The 23,455-nt window shown below is 45.7% G+C and overlaps 3 protein-coding genes and 1 pseudogene across 3 annotated transcripts; 2 read left to right on the top strand and 2 right to left on the bottom strand.

Annotated features, from left to right (window-relative positions):
* The first annotated feature begins 6,197 nt into the window (after nucleotides 1-6,197).
* LOC119185797 (steryl-sulfatase-like) lies at nucleotides 6,198-9,299 on the top strand (annotated as a pseudogene).
* Nucleotides 9,300-9,774: 475 nt separating this feature from the next.
* On the top strand, nucleotides 9,775-12,257 carry LOC142776687 (arylsulfatase L-like). The gene has a single exon (XM_075880794.1). The coding sequence runs from the start codon at nucleotides 10,139-10,141 to the stop codon at nucleotides 10,460-10,462; it is 324 nt and encodes a 107-aa protein (XP_075736909.1). The 5' UTR covers nucleotides 9,775-10,138; the 3' UTR covers nucleotides 10,463-12,257.
* Nucleotides 12,258-15,895: 3,638 nt separating this feature from the next.
* On the bottom strand, nucleotides 15,896-20,439 carry LOC119185796 (uncharacterized). Its single transcript, XM_037434670.2, has 2 exons — nucleotides 18,401-20,439; nucleotides 15,896-18,132 (listed from the first exon to the last, which is right to left on the bottom strand). The coding sequence occupies exons 1-2, from the start codon at nucleotides 19,021-19,023 to the stop codon at nucleotides 17,280-17,282; spliced, it is 1,476 nt and encodes a 491-aa protein (XP_037290567.2). The 5' UTR covers nucleotides 19,024-20,439; the 3' UTR covers nucleotides 15,896-17,279.
* Nucleotides 20,440-20,703: 264 nt separating this feature from the next.
* Nucleotides 20,704-22,626, bottom strand: LOC119187080 (gem-associated protein 6). The gene is made up of 2 exons (XM_037435334.2): nucleotides 22,232-22,626; nucleotides 20,704-21,376 (listed from the first exon to the last, which is right to left on the bottom strand). Exons 1-2 carry the CDS (start codon nucleotides 22,393-22,395, stop codon nucleotides 20,974-20,976), a joined length of 567 nt encoding a protein of 188 aa, XP_037291231.1. The 5' UTR covers nucleotides 22,396-22,626; the 3' UTR covers nucleotides 20,704-20,973.
* Between the last annotated feature and the right edge of the window lie 829 nt (nucleotides 22,627-23,455).

Below are 23,455 nucleotides of genomic sequence, written 5' to 3'. Positions count from 1 at the left end.
GTCTAGAGAGGTTCAGTGCCTTTTTGAGGGTATCGCGCAGTATGGCGTCGATCTTTTGTTCATATGTCCTGGATATTTGTAGGTTGGGATAGCTGTATGTTACAAGGCTGACTACAAAAGCTTGAAAGAGGCGTAGGAGGTCGTGTTCCTTCAGCCCTCTGTGCTTATTGGCAATCCGGCTAACCATACGGGAAATTTGGAGGCTCCTGTTCATAAGTTTCTGTATTGGGATCCTGTTGTTTCCTTTGTTGCTAAAGTATGCTCCTAGGATTCTGATGTTTCTGACTTCCTGGACGTAGGTGTCCTCTATCTTGATTTTGAGAGGTGTGGTTTTCGAATATCTGTGCCGGAAAACAAGCAATTTCGACTTGGAGGGTGAGAATTCCAGACCCGCTGCGTTACCGATTAACTAGACTGTCGAAGCTGCTTTTTGGAGGTTGCTCTCAATGAGTTGCAGTGAGCCCTTGGACCATATGGTGACATCATCTGCGTACAGGGCGTGGTGGATTCCCGGAATTTATTGTAAGGCATGCTGTAGTTTAAAGAGGGCAATATTAAATAAGAGTGGGGATATCACTGCGCCTTGGGGGGTGCCGCGGTTACCCATGGTGATAGGTTGTGAAGATAGATCGCCTATATGTATTGTGGCCGTCCGTCCTTCTAAGAAAGCTTTCACATATGCTTACATTCTTGGTCCACAGCCGAGTTCTATCAAGTTAGTCATGATGGTGTAGTGCCTTACGTTATCGAAGGCCTTCTTAAAATGTATTGCTAGGATGGCTCTTTCTTGTCGTCGGACACCTGGGGTAGGTAAGTCGATTATCTCATGTTTGAGCTGTAAAAGGACGTCTTGAGCTGAAAGAAGCGGGCGAAAGCCAAACATGGTGTCAGGAAGGATGTGATGTTCTTCTAAGTAGTCCGTAAAGCGAAGCTGTATGGCTGTCTCCATGACTTTGCCTGCGCATGACGTAAGAGATATCGCACGTAGATTATCTATGTTAACGTGTTTGCCTGGCTTGGGTAAAAAGATCATGTCTGCGTTTTTCCATTCTGCTGGTAGAGTGCCAGTTTCCCAGTGCCTTTTAATTTGATCTGTGAGGAGCTGGGTCATGTCATCACTCAGATTGGCTAGCAGATTTGTTGACACTTGATCAGCACCTGGCGCCGTGCCTTTCCGCATACAGTGAATGGCTGTTTTGATTTCTTCAAGTGAGAACTGTTTAGATGGGCTTGGGTTATCGGGTCCATTGTAAGCTGGTATTGGGGTGGGGTCTACTGCTGTGTTAACGTATTTAGGTGCAAGGGCCTGAAGAAGGTCGTCATTTGTGCCTTGGAAGCTATGTACGACTCTGTTGAGAGTTCGCCGAGTGGCACCCCTGGTAGATGCTGGGTCTATGAGGTGGCGCAAAATGTGCCATGTGGCCTTCGTGTGAAGTGTGCCCCTGAGAGAGTCACACTTAGTTAACCAGTTTTCCTTGGCCAAGTGTGCAGCATACTGCTCTTCTGTGTTTGTTATGGTGGCGATGCGATTCCTAAGTTGGCGGTTGTGTTTTTGCCGCTTCCAACACCTAGTGAGTTGCCGTCGTGCTTCCCACGAATGGAGCAAGTGTGGGTCGACTGCCGGAGTATCTGGTGTCGTCTGAATCATTCGGGTCAGTTCTGCCTTCAGCCGTAGTATCGCGGTCGCCTATTCGGAGTACAAGCTGTGAGTGTGTTGGAATGGAAAATTTTCCGCTTTTCTGAAGGAGGTCCAGTCCACTAATTTCGCGGCTTTGAGGTGTCTTTTATGCTTTCTGTATTCTATGGAAATGTGAAGGATGTAGTGGTCGCTGCCGAGGTTTTCTTGTGAGTTCCACCATTGTGTTCTCGGGAGGTTATGGCCTAAGGTTAAGTCCGGGCAGGTGTCCCGAGTGACGCTGTTGCCAGTGCGAGTCGAGTAGGCCGGTTCCGTAAGGAGTGTGAGGTGCTCCTGGGTAATGTCGTTATATAGCTTCCTGCCTTTCTTATCCTCTTTGTGATATCCCCACGTGGAATGGTGGGCGTTGAAGTCCCCTATGGTTAATAGCGGGGTCTGTTGGGCTACTGTTTTGGCTTTCTTTATAATGTCTCGGAAAGATTGTTGCGTGGTTTGGGGTCTGCTGTATATGTTGAGTGCATATACAGACAGTTGTGATCTCTTATTAGGAAGAAGCTGGATGAAGATATAGTGTAGGTTGGTGTCCTGAGGCTTTAGGTCGACGGTGATCGCAGTGCATATGTTATGTACTAACGTGCAGACTGATGTGTCATGTTCGTTGGTGTGCGTGGTATATTTAGGTATTCTGCATCTGCGACTGCTGTATCTTGCAGTGCTATGATATCCGGTGGTCTGAGCAGTGTATTGATGTATTGTTGAAGTGATGCTGCTTTCTTGCGAAGGCTTGTGCAGTTCCACTGTATTATTTCGAGAGTTGGAGGTCTTGTCATTATATAGTTAGGGTGAAGGAAGATGTCAACGATGCAGACGAGGATGAGGAGGAGTCGTCGGTATCGCCTACGTTATATGCAATGCTTGGTGTATCTTTGCGGCCTGTGAGTTGTTTGATCGGTAGCCGGGCCTTGCTCATATCCAATTGGGACGAGTTGCGCTGATATTTCATTATTAATGCATCGAGTTCAAGTAGTTTGGGTTCTAGTGCTTCCTTGACCACAATGTGTCATTGCTCTTTGATTTGTTGAAGAGAAGTCACTTGGAGCTCTTTTATCACCTGCATTTCGTCATTTTCTTTCTGGATGAGCGACATGAGTTTTGATGACGAGGTCGCCTATCTGTTCGACCTGAGAAGGATTCGCTGTAGCGTTAGGCAGTCGTTCGTGCGTTGTAGGATGCTCTAGTGTATCGGTTTCCATGGAGTTAGGTTCCGTAGTGCGAATTTCTTTGGCGCTCTTAGGTATGGGGCTAGGTGTTCTAGATTTCAACGCTCTCTCGAGCTGTTCGATCTTTTGTTGCTCTTTTTCTAGGAGTAGTTGCTGTGAAGAGATGGTTTTGTGTAGTTGAGTTATGGTTTGGTCGTATTCCTGGTTAGTGGGTTGAGTGGAAGTTACGGGCTCTGCCCAGCCTACCTGGGGGTACCTACCTCTACTCCTACCTCTACTTGAGTGGCACCACCACCTTAGTTCCTGACGACCTCCGCTTGCCAATTAACCGTCGATAATCCGGCAGGCACGGGAAATCTAGGAGGCGTTGGTACTACAAAGTTGATAGTACACTGCTAGAGCGCTTACAACACGTAGCTGATGTAAATTCTACACGCATAATTCATTCAAGTGCGCCATCGTATCTCCAACGGAAAACACCTGTCTTTCACCCGTTCTACATTTAACGACGACTCTATAATTTATCAGAAAACTCTGCGCGGAGGACGCTGCCTCGTGCGCATATGCACAACAGCTGTCAAAACTTCCGCAGGTGTGTTTGTGCAGTATTTTCAAATGCACTACTGGCGCGTTTGCATCTATATCTGTTCTGTTTTCTTTTCCCTCAGCTATCTATTATAGTAGCACGGGCTGTCGATTGGATGTCATGACTGCGCGTGCTCAGCCAGTGTCGCGTTAAGCGTTATATGGTATACGCATTTCACGTATTCTAATGTATTGTTTACACTATTCGTAGACGTAAATTATGTGTATGTTACTGCGACTACGCATTCCTCCCTGGCTACTGCTGCTGGTGTCGGTGGTGGTTGCAGTGTACGCAGCTCCCGGCGTCCCAACATCGTGGTGCTCCTGGTCGATGACCTGGGCTACAGCGATGTGGGATGCTTCGGTAACACCACCATATCCACGCCCAACATTGACTGCTATATCAACTGCTGGAATCGAAGTTCATGCACAAACACTCTCGATCGGGATCAATTGTCTCGATCGTGATTGACTCCCAGTGGGTTGTAGATGTACTCCGATTGGCTTCTTAATTCAAAAAGCAACCAATCATGATAGAGCCCAATCGAGATTGAGTTATCTTTATCATGATTGGCTTCCTTGCGCAACACATGCGAAGGGTAGCCATTCTCTCTCAATAAATTTCAGTACCGCTGTGACACTGTGCAATGGTGATCACAATTCAATTTCTCAACAGTTATTTTATTGGCTGTGTTTTGAACTTCGTGTAAAGAAGCCAGGTATAACAAAAAAGTTTAATTTGGACTAGGCCGGATTGCAATCAAAAGTGATTGTGTGACACTTGTAGAATCTGAACTAGCTCAATTGCGATGCAAAATGTGCCATGTGACACTAAATCGTATTGATTACCTTGGACGGCTTCACAATGTGAAGCGGTACTGTGATAATGACCACTTTATTTTACTATTGAGGTTAGGATGTCAAATGCCGCAGTAATTAATTAACAAGTGTTTGCCTTGCTTTTGTCATGCAGCTAGATTTGTGATATGTGTAAGGCCTATTTGATTATGTTGGCACAGCAGATATACAGTTGTGAGCAGTATGCCCCGCGGTGTTGGTCTAGTGGGTATCGCACTCGACTGCTAACCCAAAGGTCGTGGGATCGAATCTCTGCTGCTGTGGCTGCATTTTCGTCGAAAATGTTTGAGGCCTGTGTGCTTAGATTTAGGTGCACATTAAAGTGAAGTGAAATGAACTTTATTTTAAAAAAACCCAGGTGACTGAAATTTCCAGAGCCCTCTACGACATCTCCCATAATCAAATCGTGGTTTTGGGACGTTAAACCCCAGGGATTATTATTATTATTATTGTGAGCAGTAGGACAAGAAGCATTGAATTCGTGTTGAATTGGGGACTGCTTGTAATGTACCAATAAGAATGTGACGTAGTTACTTGCAAGCGATATCTCTCTGCTCAAGAATTCAGCGTTACGAACACTTGCACTTTCCAACTGCGTTTAGCCACTATGACCTTTAAAATTTTATTTCAGTGTTCTCTCTTGTATTGATCACGACTGTACTTGTGAGTTCAACCTGTTAAAGAGCCTCTCAACCACCTCTGATAATTTGTTTTTCTCATTTGAAGGGAACGTGCATCTTTAGTTCAAAATGCCATCACGATCAATAATGCCTAACCCCACAAATTCCAAGAAACAATCCCTTCTCCTATCCAAGCCTTTCAGCAATCCTTAGCCCCTCAGCGTTTGCCGTGGAAATATTATTATCAGCTTGTCATCCAGAAAACCTGTTTTTTCGCTCACAGGAATGCATTGCTCTTTCTACTTGCACTGTGAGGAGCAGCGCTTGGCCAGGAGTTCAAACGAGCTTACGAGTGAACATAGTGGAAGAAAAGGCAAAAAAGAGAGAAGGCCTCTTTTGGATCATCGAATGCATGCAACTCTGCTGTTACAGCACTGTTATGAAGAATTCTTCTGGCTGCCTTTTTGTAGGCTCGCGCACAACATACACCCCACAACTAATCTTCAACCTCTCGCTAGTTCAGGTGCCCTTCGAGACACATCAGCATTGTTTCGATTACAGCCTTGTGAGGATGTCTTGTGTATATCTAGTGAACGACAAATTCCTATGGAATTGGCTGAAGCAGTACCAACTCAAAGTGCAACTTTAATCGTGGAGCACTGCTGACATTATTCTTGAGCGAATATCCAAACACTACGAGGCTCACACATTTTGCACATCGTCTTTGTCTTTTCTGCAGGTTGACACAGAATGGAGCCGTTCTTACGCATCACACTGCAGCCGCAGCTGTCTGTACTCCGAGCAGAGCAGCGTTGCTCACGGGCAGATACCCAGTGTGCTCAGGCAAGTCTCTCTTATGAGAATGCGACATTGTCTTTTCAGTTGGTGTCTTTTTCAACGTGTGAAATTTACGGCTTGTTCTGTTGCAATTATGCGAGTTATGCAATAAAACACATACCTTGGCCTGCCTTAAACCTGCTGAATGGAAGCAAGAAAGCTGAAGCTGTTATTTCATAGAGATACAGTTGCTCGCAACATCCAAGAGAATTGTACAGCTGAGCATGAGCTCACACATTCAATGCCTACTGAGGCAGCTGCATTTTAATTATACAGGTGAACCTTATTATAATGAACCCTGATATAACAAATTGTTTGCTGTAACAAGCTTAATATTAACTTTTGTTGGTTCACACTTCATTATACCTGCATTTATTCTTGATATAAAAGAACCTAAAGTGGCGAGAGCCGCTGTGATATTGCCTGTAACAAAGAAATATTATGTTAGTGTGAGGTTCAAGACTCGAAATGTAGCATAAAAATCAATATAAATATTGAAGAAGAATGCGCAGCCACGTTTGTTTAATGTGATTCGAACATTAAAAGCATTGCCCCGCCGCGGTAGTCTAGTGGCTAAGGTACACAGCTGCTGACTCGCAGGTCGCGCGATCGAATCCCGGCTGCATTTCCGATGGAGGGGGAAATGTTGTAGGCCCGTGTGCTCAGATTTGGGTGCACGTTAAAGAACCCCAGGTGGTCGAAATTTCCGGAGCCCTCCAGTACGGCGTCTCTCATAATCATATTGTGGTTCTGGAATGTTAAACTCCACAAATCAATCAAAAATTAAAAGCATTTTTTTGAGGTCTGTGAAAATTTAGGCCTTCAAGTGCAATAAAAGGTGCTATTGACTGGTTTGAAACGTACGAACAGAATGTCTTACAGCAGACGTACAACACTGCTGATAACATTCTTCATTTGCTCTTTTTTTACTTCCAGTCACTGGTTGCACTTGAAGTTTAGTTCCTTGACTGAAAGCATTGTTTGTTGCCTTTGTGTTTCAGGCATGGAAAGCTACTTCAAGAACAAAGTGTTCATAATTGTCGCGCCGAGTGGCGGGCTGCCGCAAGCGAGACATTTGCCAAGGTTCTTCAACAAGAAGGTTACTCCACAGGATACATAGGTGAGAACTTTTCTGTGATGATGGCCAACTCTGATGTGGCGAAGCAGTCAGTTGTAAGTGTGATACAGTTTGTACAGGACGATCAATCGGTAGGTTACTCTGTTGTGTGAGTGCGATTCCGCATGTTTCGTTGTGATATGTCCACATGTGGGAACCGTAAGGAACAGAAAAAGATGGGTGACATTAAGGCATCGAAGACAGCAGAATGGATTGAAGAGCAAACAGGAACACGAGAGAGAGCTTAGGATAAGTTGTCCCGACGTTTCTCTTGTGCCCGTGTGTGCATACCTACAATCTCTTTATCGAAAATGTCTACCTACTATTCTTTTATCGAAAATATCTACCTACTACACTCTGAGAGAAAGTGGAGTACTATATGGAGTGTATCTTCCTGCCACACAATTATACTCGTCGTCAACCGCACATACTTTCCTTGGGTTATCACTGCGATCCCGGCACTTCTCAGTCACGAACGGCATGTGCGCTGTCATCGTAAGATTGTATTCTTGATAGGAAAGTGGCGAGAGTCAGGTTTTTAAGATAATAATATCTGGGGTTGTAACATCCTAAAACCACCATGTGTTTATGAAAGATGCCGTAAAGGAGGGCTCCAGAAATTTTGACCGCCTGGGGTTCTTTAATGTGCACCTTAACAAAAGTACACGGGCTTCAAACACTTTCACCTTCATCAAAAATGCAGCCGCCGCAGCCGGGATTCGATCCCACGATCGTCTGTTAGTAGTCGAGTGCCATAATCACTTGACTACCGCGGTGGGGCAGATTTTCAAGGTAGGAAATGGAAACAAGCCAGATAGCGAATTTATTCGCGAGGCAGGAATACTCTCCAAGTGCTGTATTTTTTTATATGAGTGCAGCTGAGCTTCCTGTTAATTTGAGCCTTCATTTCGCAGTGAACACAGTATAGGCTGGGGATGACGAGATGAGTGACCTGAAAGATATGCCGAACTTTCCATGAAAGGCAGCTCCTGTGGCTTGTATGTTGCTTTAGAATGCTAAATTTTATCATTTGGTTTTGACTCAATTGATCTGCTAATGCTGCAGGCAAGTAGCACCTGGGCTTGTACTGCACGTCCAAGGAGGACCCCTGCCACCACCCGTTGCACCATGGCTTTGACTACTTCTACGGGCTACCCCTGACAAACCTGAAGGACTTTGGCGACGAAGACGGCAGCGTGGTCACGACCTACTTCCCCAACATCTTCCGTTTCTGCTACACAGCCATGACGCTGAGTGCCGCGTTCTCGTTCCTGCTTTTCCGCAGCGGAAGACCCATCGCCGCGGCATTCGTCTTCGTCCTCTCTTTCGTCGACCCTGCCGTGCTCGTGTTCGTCATCAAGAGCATTCCAACCCTCAACGGCATGGTCATGCGCAACTTCGACGTGGTCGAGCAGCCCGCCCGGCTGCCGGGCATGATGCAGAGGCTCATCGCCGAGTCTCAACGCTTCGTCCGCTCCGCAGTTGCGGAAGGGAAGCTGTTTCTGCTCTTCCTCTCGTTCATCCACGTGCACACAGCCCTGTTCTCGCACCCATTTTTTGTTGACAAGAGCGCACACAGTCGCTACGGTGACAAAGTCGAAGAGTTGGACTGGGCCATTGGCAAGGTGGGGGAACGTTCTGCTGTCGCTGGCAATGCTTTGGTGAAATGAAGACATTCCGATGTCTGTAATGATATTGTCATATCCATGTTTGGAGTATTAAAAAGACACCTAAGCTGAGGCAATACATTAGTTTTGACGACATTATAGTCTGAAAACTCTAGCGTCAATAATATAGTCACAGCGAGAATCATTGCCAAAAGTGTCACTTTTAAACTTTCTGCCGAAATCTCCAATGATCACATTATTGATTTCAAAGATTTATATTTTTTTTCGTATCAGCCCCGGGTTTACATTTGTCCGCCCATTGCAAAAAGTGTGGCTGCGTACCTGATTTTTCGCACACATCTGTCTTATACAGCCATCATGACATGAAAACTAGAGAGATTGCGGAAGCCTTTTTTATTAAAAAGAATATTGATAGTTGTGTTAATTCGCCATCTATATCACTGTTAGATTGTGAAATAACGTTTCTGGACGACACCTGATCAAGGTGGAACCTTCTCTCCAGTTGTTTCCCTTTCTCATCTTTCTGGTATATAATTTCTTCTCTGAATATACTGAGTTTCAGTCTGCGCTTGTTTGTCTCTTCTCTTGTGTCCCGTTGGTTTGCACTTCCAATTATTCCATTATGAATTTGTACCAACTAGCCCGTCTGTCAACCCTACTGCGATATATTCAGTGCCAGGAAATGGACATGGGCCGGGCATGTAGCGCGTAGACAGGATAACCAGTGGTCATTAAGGGTAACTAACTGGATTCCCAGTGAAGGCAAGCGGGTTAGGAGGAGACAGAAGGTTAGGTGGGCAGATGAGATTAAGAAGTTTGCGGGTATAAATTGGCAGCAGCAAGCACAGGACCGAGTTAAACTGGCGCAACATGGGAGAGGCCTTTGTCCAGCAGTGGACGTAGTCAGGCTGATGATGATGATTCAGTGCCAACACACAAGGTAGTAGGAGAGACGAGACCATTATGCGCACGATGCGCAACCTGCACATTACATTGATATTGACAGAATATGGCACACACAAACCTCTTTGGCATCTTTGTTTGCTAGTGCTGAATATGTTTTCAAGTTCTGTTTACCAACATGCCCAAAAATATGGCAATGGTTATTCGTGTTATGTGTAGTATTGATAGCCCTGTTATAGTTTGTATTCGACACTTTGCTGTGGGAGTGATCACACCAGGTGGAATGCACGGATAGGCAGCAAGCTGGGCACCCAGCTTAGGGGGGACCAGGTGGAAACTTGTCTTCATCAGGGCCCCTAATAGCAAGATGTTCTCTTTAATGAACTTCACATCACTTCAAGCAGGCAAGCTTGAAGTGAAAAAAAAAAAAAAGTCGCGGCATACCTTGGCTGTGACTTCATATCATCCGTGGCTGCGCAGGTGGTGTGCAAGAAACTCCATATGAGACACACGCGAACGCAGTGCAACTTGTGCTACCGCGAGTTGAGCAAACTTCAAGCACCTTCATATCTGACTGATTATAGTGTGCATGTAAACATAGACCCAGAAAAGAAAAAAACAATGCAGGCGCTGTGTGCTTTGTTGTGTGCATGCCATATTCTGTCCAATATAAATGAGTACCATCTAGCCCAACTATCCATGCTGCTTCGTGACTGACTGACGCAGGTTCCGGCATGTGGAAGGTGCACTTTATGAGCCCCGACACTGCCCTGTGCACGTATGTCTATCACTGCTATGGCAGCTACGTGCTTCGCCACGACCCATCTCTCGTCTTCCACCTGGACTCCGACCCGTCCGAGTTGCGGCCACTAAGCGAGCAGGGCGATCCGCGTGTTGCACGAGTGCAGGAGGCCGTTGCGGAAGCGGTGGCGTCGTTGCAGCTGGTGCCGAAGCAGTTTGACTTCTTGCACTCTGTGTGGCGGCCGTGGCTGCAGCCGTGCTGCAGCTACAAGTTCTGCTTCTGCCGCGAGAACTACATGCTCGCGGACACCCCATGAGACGATTCGGCTAGGCCGTGACTTTGTGTGTCACCACTTTGTGCGTCATGGTGACCTTCTACGTCACAAATTGGTGCAACATTGCGCATATTGCACATTCATGACCCTGACCTAAGCTCATGTGCTGCGACATCAGTGCCTTAAAAGGAAAATGGAGGAGATGACAAATTTCAGGATTTTTTAGAATTTGACCATTGTTGTCAGGACTGCGCTTATGTGTGAGCTATGTGACGATATTGTGCATCATAGTGGCTTTGTACGATGCAACAGACCATGCTTGACGTCCGGGGGACGCGGCGGCTTTGGGATCGCAAAAAATGGCAAAAAATCGAATTTTTGAAACTGAAGTTTTCAGTTTCTGGAACCCTTTTTCTATCTGGTTCCAAAATATCTACACTGAAAACCGCGCAGAAGTGCTTCGGAAAATTCGTTTCACCCACATAGGTAGCGAAACTTTTTCTGGAAATGGCAAGAAAACGGCGATTTTCAAAAAATTGTAGCTTCGCGATGCTTGGACCGGGAGCCGACTTCTTGGGCGCATCGGAAAGAGCATTTCTCCGTGTTTAACTTTCCCGCCTCAGCTGGCTACTCCCTTTAACAACAAGCGAGCAAAAAGCAAATGTTTGAAGGTCGCTTTGAGGCCCTTGATTGGCTGTGGCCGCCGTGCTGCCTCAGCTCGCCTCGCCATTGGCCCGATGCTCGCTCTGGGAGATCGTCGTCTGCTGCTTGTGCGTCGCGAGGACATGGCTCTCGAAAATCGCCACTTCGTGACGTGTTCACGGCTTGATAATCACTTAAGATATAACTACGCTTTAGTTACGAGAACTAAGCGGATGCGCGATCAGGTTACTACGAGCGGGAGCGCAGTCTACGAGCGCCGCGCGTCATCGGAGTCGTCTTCAGCCCTCCGCCGACAGCGAGACTGCGGGCAGCAACGACGCGCTAGCGCATTCGTGGCGACGTGCTTCTTTGCAAGCAATGAAGCTGAAAGCGGCGGCACGATCTGATTGCTACGAGTGGCCGCACCGGATGCACGATCAGATTATTACGAGCGGGCGCGCGGCGGTCTACGAGTGCGGCGCGTCATCGGAGTCGGCTTTCGGCCTAACTCCGCTGACAGCGAGACTGCGAGCAGGAGCGACGCGCAAGCGCACTCTTGGCGACGTGCTTCTTTGCAAGTAATGTACCACATCACTCGCTAGCTCCTCTGAATCACGTACGGGAATCACGGGAATCACGTACGCATCGGCAGCGGACAACACAGTCAAGCTCGTCAGCCCCCCCCCCCCCCCCCTTCACTGCCATGGATTGCTCCGAACAGCGGCTAGCAGTTTCGCGCGTCGTCATTCGAAAATGCGATGCCAAGTGCAGTGCGTGCCGATTTTTTGTCTTCGTAGTTACACATTTCGCACATCGTCATCGAACGCCGCCGGCAAGTGCATTACGCGCCGGCTGCACTGTCCGCGCGGCCGCGCACTCCACGGTCATATGAGTGCTGTCAAAAAGCTTTTGTGATGCGATTGAGACGTGCTTGGAGCCGTGCTTGATATCGCCACGAACGTCTACGAATGTTCCAAGGTTAATTAATTGCTGTAGATTAGAGTTTCCGCGACCGGCTGTATGATGATGCGTTTCACAGCTAGAGCGGCAAAAGAGCACGTATAAATCAGGGGCAAGGATTTTTATATGCCCGTTCTACGTCATTAAATATACTCTAAAAATTCCTGTGCCACCAGTTTTCTGCCCATAACTTTGTTATTTGGAAAGAAGGCATAGGCTGTCATGGTGTGATCCATTTTTCTGATGCAATAAACCTTTATAAATAAAGAAATGTTCAGTGAATACTTATAATCAAGAACGTAATTAAGCTAATTACAACTTCGGTGCAAGAAATATGTGTAATCAATTCAGTACATGGTCTCATTCAATTACAATCTTTTCTGTCATGCCTATCACACCACTCCTTCATACAAAGAACTTGGTTTGAAATCCATACTTGTTCTTTGTAAAACATGAAAAGGAAATTATGGGGGAAAAAAAAAGGGGGCAACCAAGGCACACTGGTCAGGGACCAGATACCTGAAAAGTCAAATATCACAAGACAAACCTAAGATCACAATCTTTAGGTGTTTTAGAGACGTAAAATGAAGTTGAAACTTCAAACGCAGTTTTCTCAATACTGTTTTTTTGGCATTATACTCGGCTCGTGGAGCAGATATCTGGGCAACCACTGTACGGATTTTGATTCCGTTTATTTTGTAATGCTCCTTGAACTGTGCTTCAGGGGGCTGCGATCTTAGTTTTTCATTGTACTCCTTAAAGAATTTTTTATAGTTTCTTGTTTGTAGTGCAAGTGTGCTCAATGCAGTGTCGCTGGAGAAAACGTAAACTACAAGTTTTAGTGTTGCAAATAAGTTATTTTGAGAACGCAGCCCCCTTTAACATACATTTGGCAGTGGATACAGCAATTACCAACCATTTTTGTCATTTTATAAATCCTCCAGCCCCTCCACGAGGTTCAATTGAAAAATAATTTGTCTCTCATTAAGTATTTGTGCTATCGCCTCGAAATTTTCATGGATGCACGGTGAGGCCATTCTTAGTGTCTGTGCTGATTTTCATCATCATCCGACCAGAAACAAGAAAGTTCGTTCTCAAAGGCACGTCCCCCCTTAAAGGGAGAAAGGGGCAAGAGATTTTTAAAATTTTACGATTGCTCCTGAAAACGTTATCCCCAGCCATGTCTAGAGAGCCGGTATCTGCAGCGGCAAAATGTGCAGAAAAAATTGCGCGAATAGTAAGTGAACCTTTTTTTGATATTGCGGATCCTATCCTTGTATCTTGTTACTGGTATCGCATATCGTCGGAACTTAGTTGGTGTTTTTAAGTTGTTTTACTTGTGATATCTGAATGACGTGAGAGGCAACCCATGTATGGAAATGTAGTGCAGCTGTGTTTTGCAGAACTCTATGTTAGCCCTGTGAAACTCTGAGATGACCCACTCGGCTTTGCTCCCTGCGTACATTGAAACGTGTTTCGACTTGAGGAACATTGCTGCGCTGAAGTATTTGTACGCACGTAGTTGTAGCAATGTGCTGAAGACTTTCACTAATGTTGAACTACCGTATTTACTCGATTCTACGGCACCCTCGATTGTAATGCGCACCCGATTTCCATGACAAAAAAAAAAAAAGTAAGGCATCGATTGCAATGCGCACCCATTTTTTCTCGATGGCCCGCACAATCACACCACTCAAAAAAACGACTCCTTTCGGGAGCGTCTTCCATTTAAATACGAGGTACGGGGGAAGCTTGTGCTCATCTGACGTGTAACAGAGCATTGCAGTCACTGTAGTTTTACCGTGGACCAATGTCAGCACGCGAACTTGCTTCACCCCCTCCTCGACGGTTGTGGTGCCGTGCATGTCGAAGTAAAGAGGCGTCTGATCAGCATTCCCGATTTGCCCAAGCAAGTAGCCGTTGTTGTGCCGCAAGTTTAGGACGAACCTCTGAAAACTCTGAAGCTTTTCATCGTACTCCTCCGCAAAACTTTTCCCATATGCCTGTTCACCTTCGGAGGGAAAAGCCTTTCCTCTTCATAAAGTTAGTTAGCCAGCACCTGCTCGCTTTACGCTGGCTCTGCATTAGACCTTTTTCTAAGGCTAATTGCATAGCCCGCACTTGGAGCAGTTCTGTCGTCACGGGCCGCTGTGCCGCTCGTTGCTTAAGCACATACTTGCCGAGCAGCTCTTCAATTTGCGGAAACCGACCCTACTGTGGTCCAATGAAGCCTTTGCGTGAAGCTTTGCTGTCGACAATCTTCTGCTTTTGTTTCCGCCAGTCCCGCACGCACGTTTCGGGAACTACGAATGACCGCGATGCGGCCCGATTTTCGTTCGTTTCTGCACATGCGATGACTTTTCTTTTAAAAGCGCCATTGTGGTGCACTGGAGTTTTTGGAGTCCGCCCATCCATGCCGTCGATGCTAATGCACTACAAGATGACGAACTCCTCAGCAAACGTACGATGTGCCGCACATGGGAAACACCTAGGCAGAAATGGCTGACGCACCATGCTGACGCGTGTAGGGGGCGGCCATTTTGAAAATGCCGATGGCAATAGAATGACCGTATTCATTTTTTTTTTTTCGTACTCGATTCTAACGCGCATGCGATTTATGAACTCGCTTAACCAGAAAAAAGGTGCGCGTTATATTCGAGTAATTCCTGTACTGTCTTCAGTTTAACAAAAAATTACAGCCAAAAAAACATTTTTCTCACCTGGCTACAGTGTAGCCACAGCTAAAATGTCCCTGTTGTAGCTGCATGTGATATTGTCATATGTGGCCACCTGCTTGTGGCAATGTGTAGTTTGTGACAATGTCACAAGCCACTGTCACCACCATGTGGTGACATGCAATACATTTCCTATACTTTCACTATTAAATTAACACTGTTCAAGGCCACACAATGCCTAACCTCTATTATACTTTATGGCTTAAAAGTGTAGACCAACACCATGCACACATTTTAGAAGCAACTGCAGGTTAGGCACTAAAAGATTCGACAGGGCCTTGCTGAAAGTACGAGTGCGTGTGGTTGCTTTGTTTTTACCTGTTTTCAATGGCTTGCCAAAATGGAAATTCCAATCCTAATTGTACTGCATGGGCATCGAATGCCTCGATCGCAAGTGGCTCCTCGGCTCGAGCTGTTGGAGGAGTTAATCACATCACTAAAGTTACCCATTTAATTTCAGTACTGAGGCATCTGTTCAGATACAGAGCAGACAGCTTGGAGTTCACGGTCAATTTCATCATTTGTTTGCAATAGTAGTAGAGTGCCTACTTGATGCGTTTGACTTTTAATGGTATAGTTTAGCTCATTATAATGAAATTTTCCACTAGAACCAAAGTTCTACCTCAGTATATCCAGTATTCTATACAAGCACTTATCTTCTTTTATGCTATTCAGGAACATTACAAATTGTGTTATATAGAATGCAAATGAAATTCATAAGTTGTTATATTCACGATTGTTATTAGTTCAACCGTGTTTGAAACTTCAACTACAGTGGAATGATGTTTTAGTTTTATATTCAGTTTATTTGATATTTTTAATGTCCGTGAGGTCATGTATGGCTAAACTGTGTACAAGATGAGAGCATTTGGTAGTGCTTCTGGATAAAAAAATTGGTTGGTAGTGCTTACTGGATAAAAAAATTGGGGCTGAAAGCTTTGCAAGCCTACCTAAAATGTCTACGTACTTCTATTCCATCTGCTTCAAATTACTGAGGAGCTTGGTTTTCAGGGGTGACAAACAGGCCATACGTGTGTTTTTTGTATATATATTTCACTTAATGTCAATCATGGATGTATCTTATTTTCTTTTCAAATTTGTTCCACGAGTTGAATTACCTAAAAAACCTTAATAACAATTGTGAACATACCTAGAATACATAGCATATTTATTCAAAAATGTATGCAAAGCATAATGAATTTAGGATGTCATCCTAGCGAACTTTTCTAGCGATTATCCTGTTTAAACAACTTTTACCGACCAACTCATGATCTGGAAAGGATCAACAGTCACAAAATCGAGATGAAAAAACGTGCAATACATGATAGACACGTATAAAGACAAATGAGCATGTATGTAATTTTCTCATCTTCATCATCTCGCACTCTATTAGTACCTTTCAATCTCTACAAACTGGATGGCCAACTTAAGAGTAACTCCTGGCCTTACCTCTATGTGACCGTTAGTCAATCGATTAGTATTTACCCATAGTAGATAGGAAAGCCGGGTCACTTGGCGCGTATCGCATTTCACGTTATGTTGAATGGCGTTCCATTGAGTGGATGGTTCGACACTGCTGTGACCCAGTTGCTATGCCCTCCATAAATTTACTTTCAACAATCATTTTGGTTGAAAAGCAAACTGCACTATACCCGGCGACAACTTTCTGTGGCAGCACGGCCAAGGCTACGTGGGCGGAGCCTATGCACATGTGCTACTGCGCAAAATAGTCCGACCTCTTCGACGGGTGTTTCGGTTTCGATTTCACCAGCGCAGTCCGCGTCAACGCATTCCCACAACGGTGCCATGTGAAAATGCGGTGAATTACGATCTGCGCGCAAGCACCATCGAGCTTAATTACGCGTGAATGGCGTTCATCGAAGGCATATACACATGTATATCTATCTAATTTGCAAGAGTGATATAACTGTTCATAAAATTTATTTTATTTGCAGCAGTATTTGAAAAAAAATTTATGGATTTGGCAATAAGTACTCAATTTGATGTTCATCTCGTCCGCAAAAGACACAGGCTGTGTCTAAACGCAGCGCGACGACTTGTAATGCGATCTTTTACTGCGAAAGAATATAGCAAAGCGTAAAGCCCTCTACGAGAACAGACTCTATTTGTAACGAATGTCGGTGCACTTTTATTGTGGGAAAAACATTAAAGGGACCGATAAGCTCAGGATAGGGTGGATTGCAAATCGTTGGGAGAGGCCTTCGTCCTGCAGTGGACTTAAACAGGCTGATGATGATGATGATGAAGCAATTTTTAAGGTGCCCGTTTTCTTTATTTCAACGGAAATATCTGTGACACTGCCCAATCATGCAATGGAAACGGGGAAAACGCCGTGGAACATTTTTTATGAGAATTTTTTATGAGGTTAAAAGCAGGTATTCGGTTGGTATTCGGTATATTCTGGCCAGTTGTCGGTCTTTTTAAAACGACATGTGCACAGGTACAGAACACAATATTATGGTTTACATTCACTGTGTTTACATTCACGACTGTGGTTGCATTCATGTGAGGTATTCCAGTTCGCTCATATTACTGTCACTACCGTCACTCTCGGTGCTGGACTCTGACCCGAGTGGAATTATAAGCTGGTCGAGCTTTGAGTCGATGAGGCCGTCACGTTGCCACAAGTCCTCTTCGATTTTTTTCACATGAGCACATGCCTGGAGCCAGTTGTCTGGCGTTACGCGATCGATGCTTTCACGCACCAGTTTTTCAACGCCGGCAAGGGTGAATGTTGTGTTGTTAGCAGCGACGTAACCTTTCACCTGGCTCCATATCAGTTCGATCGGGTTAAATTCGCAATGATACGGAGGAAGCCTCACGACGTCGTGACCGGCAGCCTTCGCCAAAACATCCACGCGATTGGCGGAAAACATCTTCTTGTGGTTGTTCACCAAATCCAACAGCTCAGCTTTCAATTGGTCTTGTGAAAACGCGATGTTCTTTTCTGTCAGCCACGACTGAATGTCAGCCTTTCGAGATGACGATGTTGGAACTCTCTCGAGGCGGACGCTGTGGTACGGTGCGTTGTCCATTACAATGACACTGCACGGCTTGATATTGGGCAAAAGTTGTTCACCGAACCACTGCTCAAAGCGCGGCCCGTCCATTTCGGTGTGGTAGTCCCCAGATCGTTTTGCAGCTCGGAAGAGAAGGCATGCAGAATTCAGAAACCCGTCCTCACTGCCGGCGTGCAAAAGGATGAGCCTGCCACCTTTGCCGCTTGGTGCGCGAAGCCCTGTGGTCAGGCCTTGCCGAAAGGCCTCCTCTCGTGTCGTGATGTTCGCGTCTTCCCATACTTTATTCTTTGTGTGTCCGGCGTTGACCCAGGTTTCGTCAAGGTAGTATATGGGTCTGGAAGAATAAACAACAAAAAGGAAGCATGTCATCTGCAGCGAAGCGCGGCGAATGCAGCAAAACTCGGCTCGTGTCACAATTATTAAAAATTGCTCTCGTTTCGGCTCGCGTTTCGCTGCAGGAAACGCGAGTCGCATCTTTGGGAACTCGAGAGCAATTTTTAATAATATTGTGACGTGATTCACTGCCGCGTGGGCCCAGGTTGCTGGGTGAATGATACATTCAATTATTCATGTAATGGTTACACAACTCATCATGCACGTACCGTTTTTGAGCGCGAAGTTGTCGGATGGTACGCAGGTACCGCCGTCGCCACGTGATGATGTCGTCTCTTTCCAAAAGCTCACAGTTTCTCTTCCGTTTGCGAAAGGAAAAGCCGATATTGTTAAGCAGCCTTTGCATCGTTCGCACGCTCATTTTAGGCATGTTCATGTCACTGGTTACATCTTGAGCCAGTTTTGCAGCTGTTGGGAGTTCATTCCTCAGAAAGTATTGATGCACTTTTCTTCGTAGAGCTGCGAGGGAGAAGCTGTCGTGAAGCTCCAGTCTTGTCTTCCCGGTTTTCGCACGGTCATCCATGGCGGGGAGGCGCAGGCGCTTGCGCTTCGGTGACTTCAGGGTTCCACTGTTAACGTCGAGCTTAATCCGGAAGACACTGCGCTCGCTAACACCAGTGAGCTCGCTGACTTTCCGACATGCGGCTCTCACAGACAGCTGCGGGTCGCTTTTCCTTACTTGCGCGTAAACGTTGTACGCCACCTTCTTGGCCGGTACGGACAGCTTTTGATTTGACAACGCCTGGTACGGCTGCGCAGCTGGTGGACTCGCGGCACGCGGCGGTGTTTCCTCCGTAAGCGACGTTGACGAGCTGTAACCGGCGGACGCCATCTTTGACAGTGAGGAATGCAGTGAGGTAAAAAGGCGACGGAAGCCAAAAAACCCCCAAAAAACCTGAGAGAGCGTGAAACGAAATTTTTTCTACTGCGCAACGTTTTTATTCACTAATTAAAAAATAAATCCGCGAAAAATGTAAGTGACGAATGGTAAAATCTTAGTTACCCAGAACAGTATACAAACGTTTTCGTTGAGGGACTACATGCTGTGGCGCAGTAAGACAAGCGTGCTTCGGCTCTGTAGCCTTGGCTGTGCAGCCACAGAAAGTTGTCGCGGGGTATAGGGTGTACCGGTTTGGCTGTTGATGGACAGCAATTCAGGTAGACAGCAGCGAAGGAACTTGATGACTGAGCTGACAAATGGCATGTTTTGCTTTTTTTCTTCTTTTCTTTTCATATTTTTGGTACGACATGACCGCGTGATAGTGTCCAAGACGGGCATTCTTTTTTGAAGGTTGCGGCGTAACGAATACTTGTGACATGTCCAAGAGATACAAGATTACATATGATGACTACAAACACACAGGACATAGTGTTGTAGCCAGGGAGTTTTCTAGCTTTGTTCGATGCCGTCCTCACGCTATCGACAAACCTCTAGTCTAATTAGTGCGGCACGTACATCCCAAGTGATTCAATAATTATATCACTCATTCCACGTAGGAAGAAATTAAGGTATGCTTCTGGCACAGTACTCTAGTTTCAAACGTACAGATAGAAGGGTGATCTACCTCCCTCCTAGCCGAAGCCTGCAAAAACTCTCATCATAAGGTACTGTGTGCACGGTACACAATGCAACATCAAAACTTGTATAACAAGTAATCTGTGCAATTACACGAGACAACCACATCGTATTGCTGCTAATCTGACCCCCAAACAGGTTGTCGCACAAGCCAGTATTACGCAGATGTGCCACAAACTAAAGCCCATGAAAAATAGAGTATATGCATTTCATCATGTGAGCACCGTACAACCTCACTCTGTGGGGACCCATTTCGTTGCCAAGTTGCTGCAAGTCTTATGTATGACTGTATCGTTGCGTTGTGATTTTATATATAAATGGCCATTTTCCAGCATGTGATGGCTGTTGCGTACCCTGTGTTCAGGCCTATTGCCAAAGGAAGTGCTCTAGGGTCTTTGTCCCTCAAACTTTGGTTATCAAGGGGATGTATTACAAAAAAAAAAAAACACACAACAGGTGTTTTTTTTTTTTTTTTTCAAATGGATAAGTCTTTCAGCAAGTGCCTCCCCTACTCCCGATGAAGACTAAGGGCTTGCCTACTTTTGTCGGTTTTATTAAAGGGGTATGTGTAAAGGATGCTGTGTTTTCTAATAGAGATGAATAAAGAGATACACTATCCTATCATCAGACAAGTCTTCAAGAGCCAATAGACCTGTGCTTAGCTTAGACCAGCTTATATTAATCTTTACTCTATATTTTTGTTGCTTGAGCAAGTTAAGTTTTAAAATAAATACATTTGCAGCAACTGTACTCATTCCATTACAAAAAAACTGAAGTTGTTTGAATGTGACCCAAGAAGCATACATGTAAAGAAATATATCTGGGCTTCAATCACAAAAGCGTGTTCAGATGCAGTTACAAGAGATGGTTATTTGGAAGGAAGCCACAAAGCATAATTGGGCTGAAATGAAAAAATTCAACGCTAAAGCTCGTAAAGACAGTTTGCATTCACTTCTGTATTTAGGACAGTCCTTTAAAAAAAATCAAAAATGGTAACTTTACAGTTCCAACGAGAATATGCAGAGGGTGGATCACCCGCAACAAACTTGAGACGCTGCACTTCGCGTCGATTCCATGCCGCAGGTAACACGCCACGCTCTTGTGTTGCCAAGATTCGTCTACGACTTGGCAAGCAACTCCGCAATAAGAAAATGAAGCCACTCACAATTAACCTGGCCATTCACATCATGCCCATAGAACTCCCCACTACTTAGTCGGTTCGTAAGGGCTCGTCCACGACTCGACGTCGGCAGGCATCAGGGACATGATTCCGCGTATCTTGCCGAGCACGAGAGAGTTGGTGCACTGCAAGTCGTCCGGCCCGTAGGGTGGAAGCAGCCGCACCGATCCGGCAATGACCAGTGTACCGGGTTCCTTGGTGGCCTCGCTGATTGGAATGCGGTTGACACACATCCACGAACGAACCTTCTCTTTTCTCTGGCGAAGCTCCTCCGTACTGAGCTCTTTCTGCGTCGGCATGAACAGTTTCTCGATATGCTCCTTGTCTGCAGGGCTCGCGTCTGTGACGACCGTCACCGACTTGACGGCATGTCCCATGATGACATGCAGCACCTTCGGTTTGCCGTCCTCAAACAGGACCAGAACGACGCTAAAAAAATAAAGAGCAAAGCAAGATCTGAGAAAACGCTTGTCTAACCAAACTTTTTGCATGTTTTCCTGCCTCTGAAAAGAAAACATCCAAGGCACTGCATTAAACAAAAGTGTTTGTTGGCTGTCGGGTGTTTTAAACATTTATGGGCACAATGCCAGGAATGTTTTCTTCAGTAATATTGTTAGCTTTCTGTTACTGTTATAATGTCACGAATACCATATTCCGTTCTGATTCGGAAGATCAGCTTTCTCTGTTGAACATGTTTGTCGACGTCATCCACTTTTTCTTCTCTTGGGCATGAGCCACAAAAGAAGGTGAACAAGGAGCAACCACGCGCGTTTTAAGAAACTAAGTGAGTTACGTTGTCGTTACCGTGTAAACGGTGTTGATTTTGCGGGTTAAACGAACACACACATAGAGGCAAGGAATCACGTGAAAGCAATGTAGAAGTTACCAAAAAGGAAACTGGTTGCCAGTAAGGCGTCGATCACAAAGAGCCCCCTACGGGCACATGGCTTTTGCGCCCACACTAAACTTTATATCGCTCGTCAGGACTAATTATGTTCAAATTTCTTCAGACCATACGGGACGGGTAAACTAAATGCGTATTATGATTACTACTCTCAGAGCCGTAGGATACTACACCGCCGAAGTACAGTCACTCGAGTCATGACAACTGTCCCAAGTTCAGGAGGGCTACTGTAGGCGGTGATTTTTGCGTTAATGTAAAATATGATGCAGTGCGTTCTGAAATGACTCATCTAACAGCACCAACACCTGCCTTCACTAATCCAATGGAAAATAGCGCACGTGCTTACCTAAGAAACGCCAGTGAACTACTTTCTCCCTTACCTTTCAGAGATTGGGTCGACTGTTTTAACGTAACCGGCGAGAACATCCCCCTCCGTAGTTTCAACACGAACAAGCTTGTGCACGTACGACATTAGCAACAAAGGATTGTCATTAGGTAAAGTGTCACTAGTATGTTCGGAACAAACTCCGGTCTCGGTTGCCATAGCACTGGCAGTCGGACAACTTATACGCGATCACAGTAGCCGATAACTCCTCGAGTTCTCCATTCCATCGTCGACGTGCATTATTCAATGAGGCATGCGCTACAGCAAACGCTAGTTAGTACTACTAACGTAACGCCTCCTAGATTTCCTGTGCCTGCCGGATGAGCGCGAAATGCCGGTCATTTATGGCGACGCTGTCTACGTATGAATAAAGGTCTTTGCACTCAGCCTTTGAGATTAGCATTTTTGGTGTTTGTTACTAATTTCAAAGGATGCCTTGCATCAGAAAAGTTGCTTGTTGAATGACGGCGTCACTTACGTAGGGTTAATTAAAATTACGTTTACGCCTTTTTAAACTTTTTACGTTATTTTTGTTGCATTTAAGTTACAAAAAACGTAAAAACCTATTTGAAGACACCCCTACTTGAGTAGCGCCACCACCATAGTTCCGACGACCGCCGCTACCCAAGTGACCGACAATAATCCGGCAGGCACGCGCAGCGCCTCCTCTAGAAAGATGCCTGCCGCATGAGAAGGAAAACAACTGCCACACTCTTTTCCTCCTTCTTACTAGAATGTTCTCGGTCGCTAGTGTCACTTGTGGCAGACGGTGCGACAACGCAACACTTTGCATAACCTCCGAAACAGTGGTGTACAATTGCAGGTCTCGAATAACTCTCGACTGACGCGCTCCTATGGGCCGCAGATGAAAAACGCCTAGCTGGTAGTACCGTCCGCCGCCGTGATGATAGTGTCAGTCGCAAGCTCCACCGCATAGCGCTTGTTTAAAACTGAAGGCAGGCCATCTCCACCGGGAGCGCGAGCAATTCCACAGGCTTCTTTCTAGAGGAGGCGTTGGCACGGGAAATGTAGGAGGCGTCGGTACTACGCGCACAAGCAATTATAGCGCTTAGAGATCACAGCATGCTATTATGGTTACAACATGTTAAAGATCACAACATGCTATTATTAAGGGGCAGTGTGATGGTCGCCAAATGCACGCCGTGGGAAAGAGGCGCACAAAACGTGATGCCATTTTTTACGCCGCTAGGGGCGCGGC

The sequence above is a fragment of the Rhipicephalus microplus genome, chromosome X (genome assembly GCF_043290135.1).
Source record: "Rhipicephalus microplus isolate Deutch F79 chromosome X, USDA_Rmic, whole genome shotgun sequence".
NCBI classification, from domain to species: Eukaryota; Metazoa; Arthropoda; class Arachnida; order Ixodida; family Ixodidae; genus Rhipicephalus; species Rhipicephalus microplus.
The sequence above is the reverse complement of the archived record's forward strand: the minus strand, read 5'-3'. Positions and strand labels throughout refer to the sequence as shown.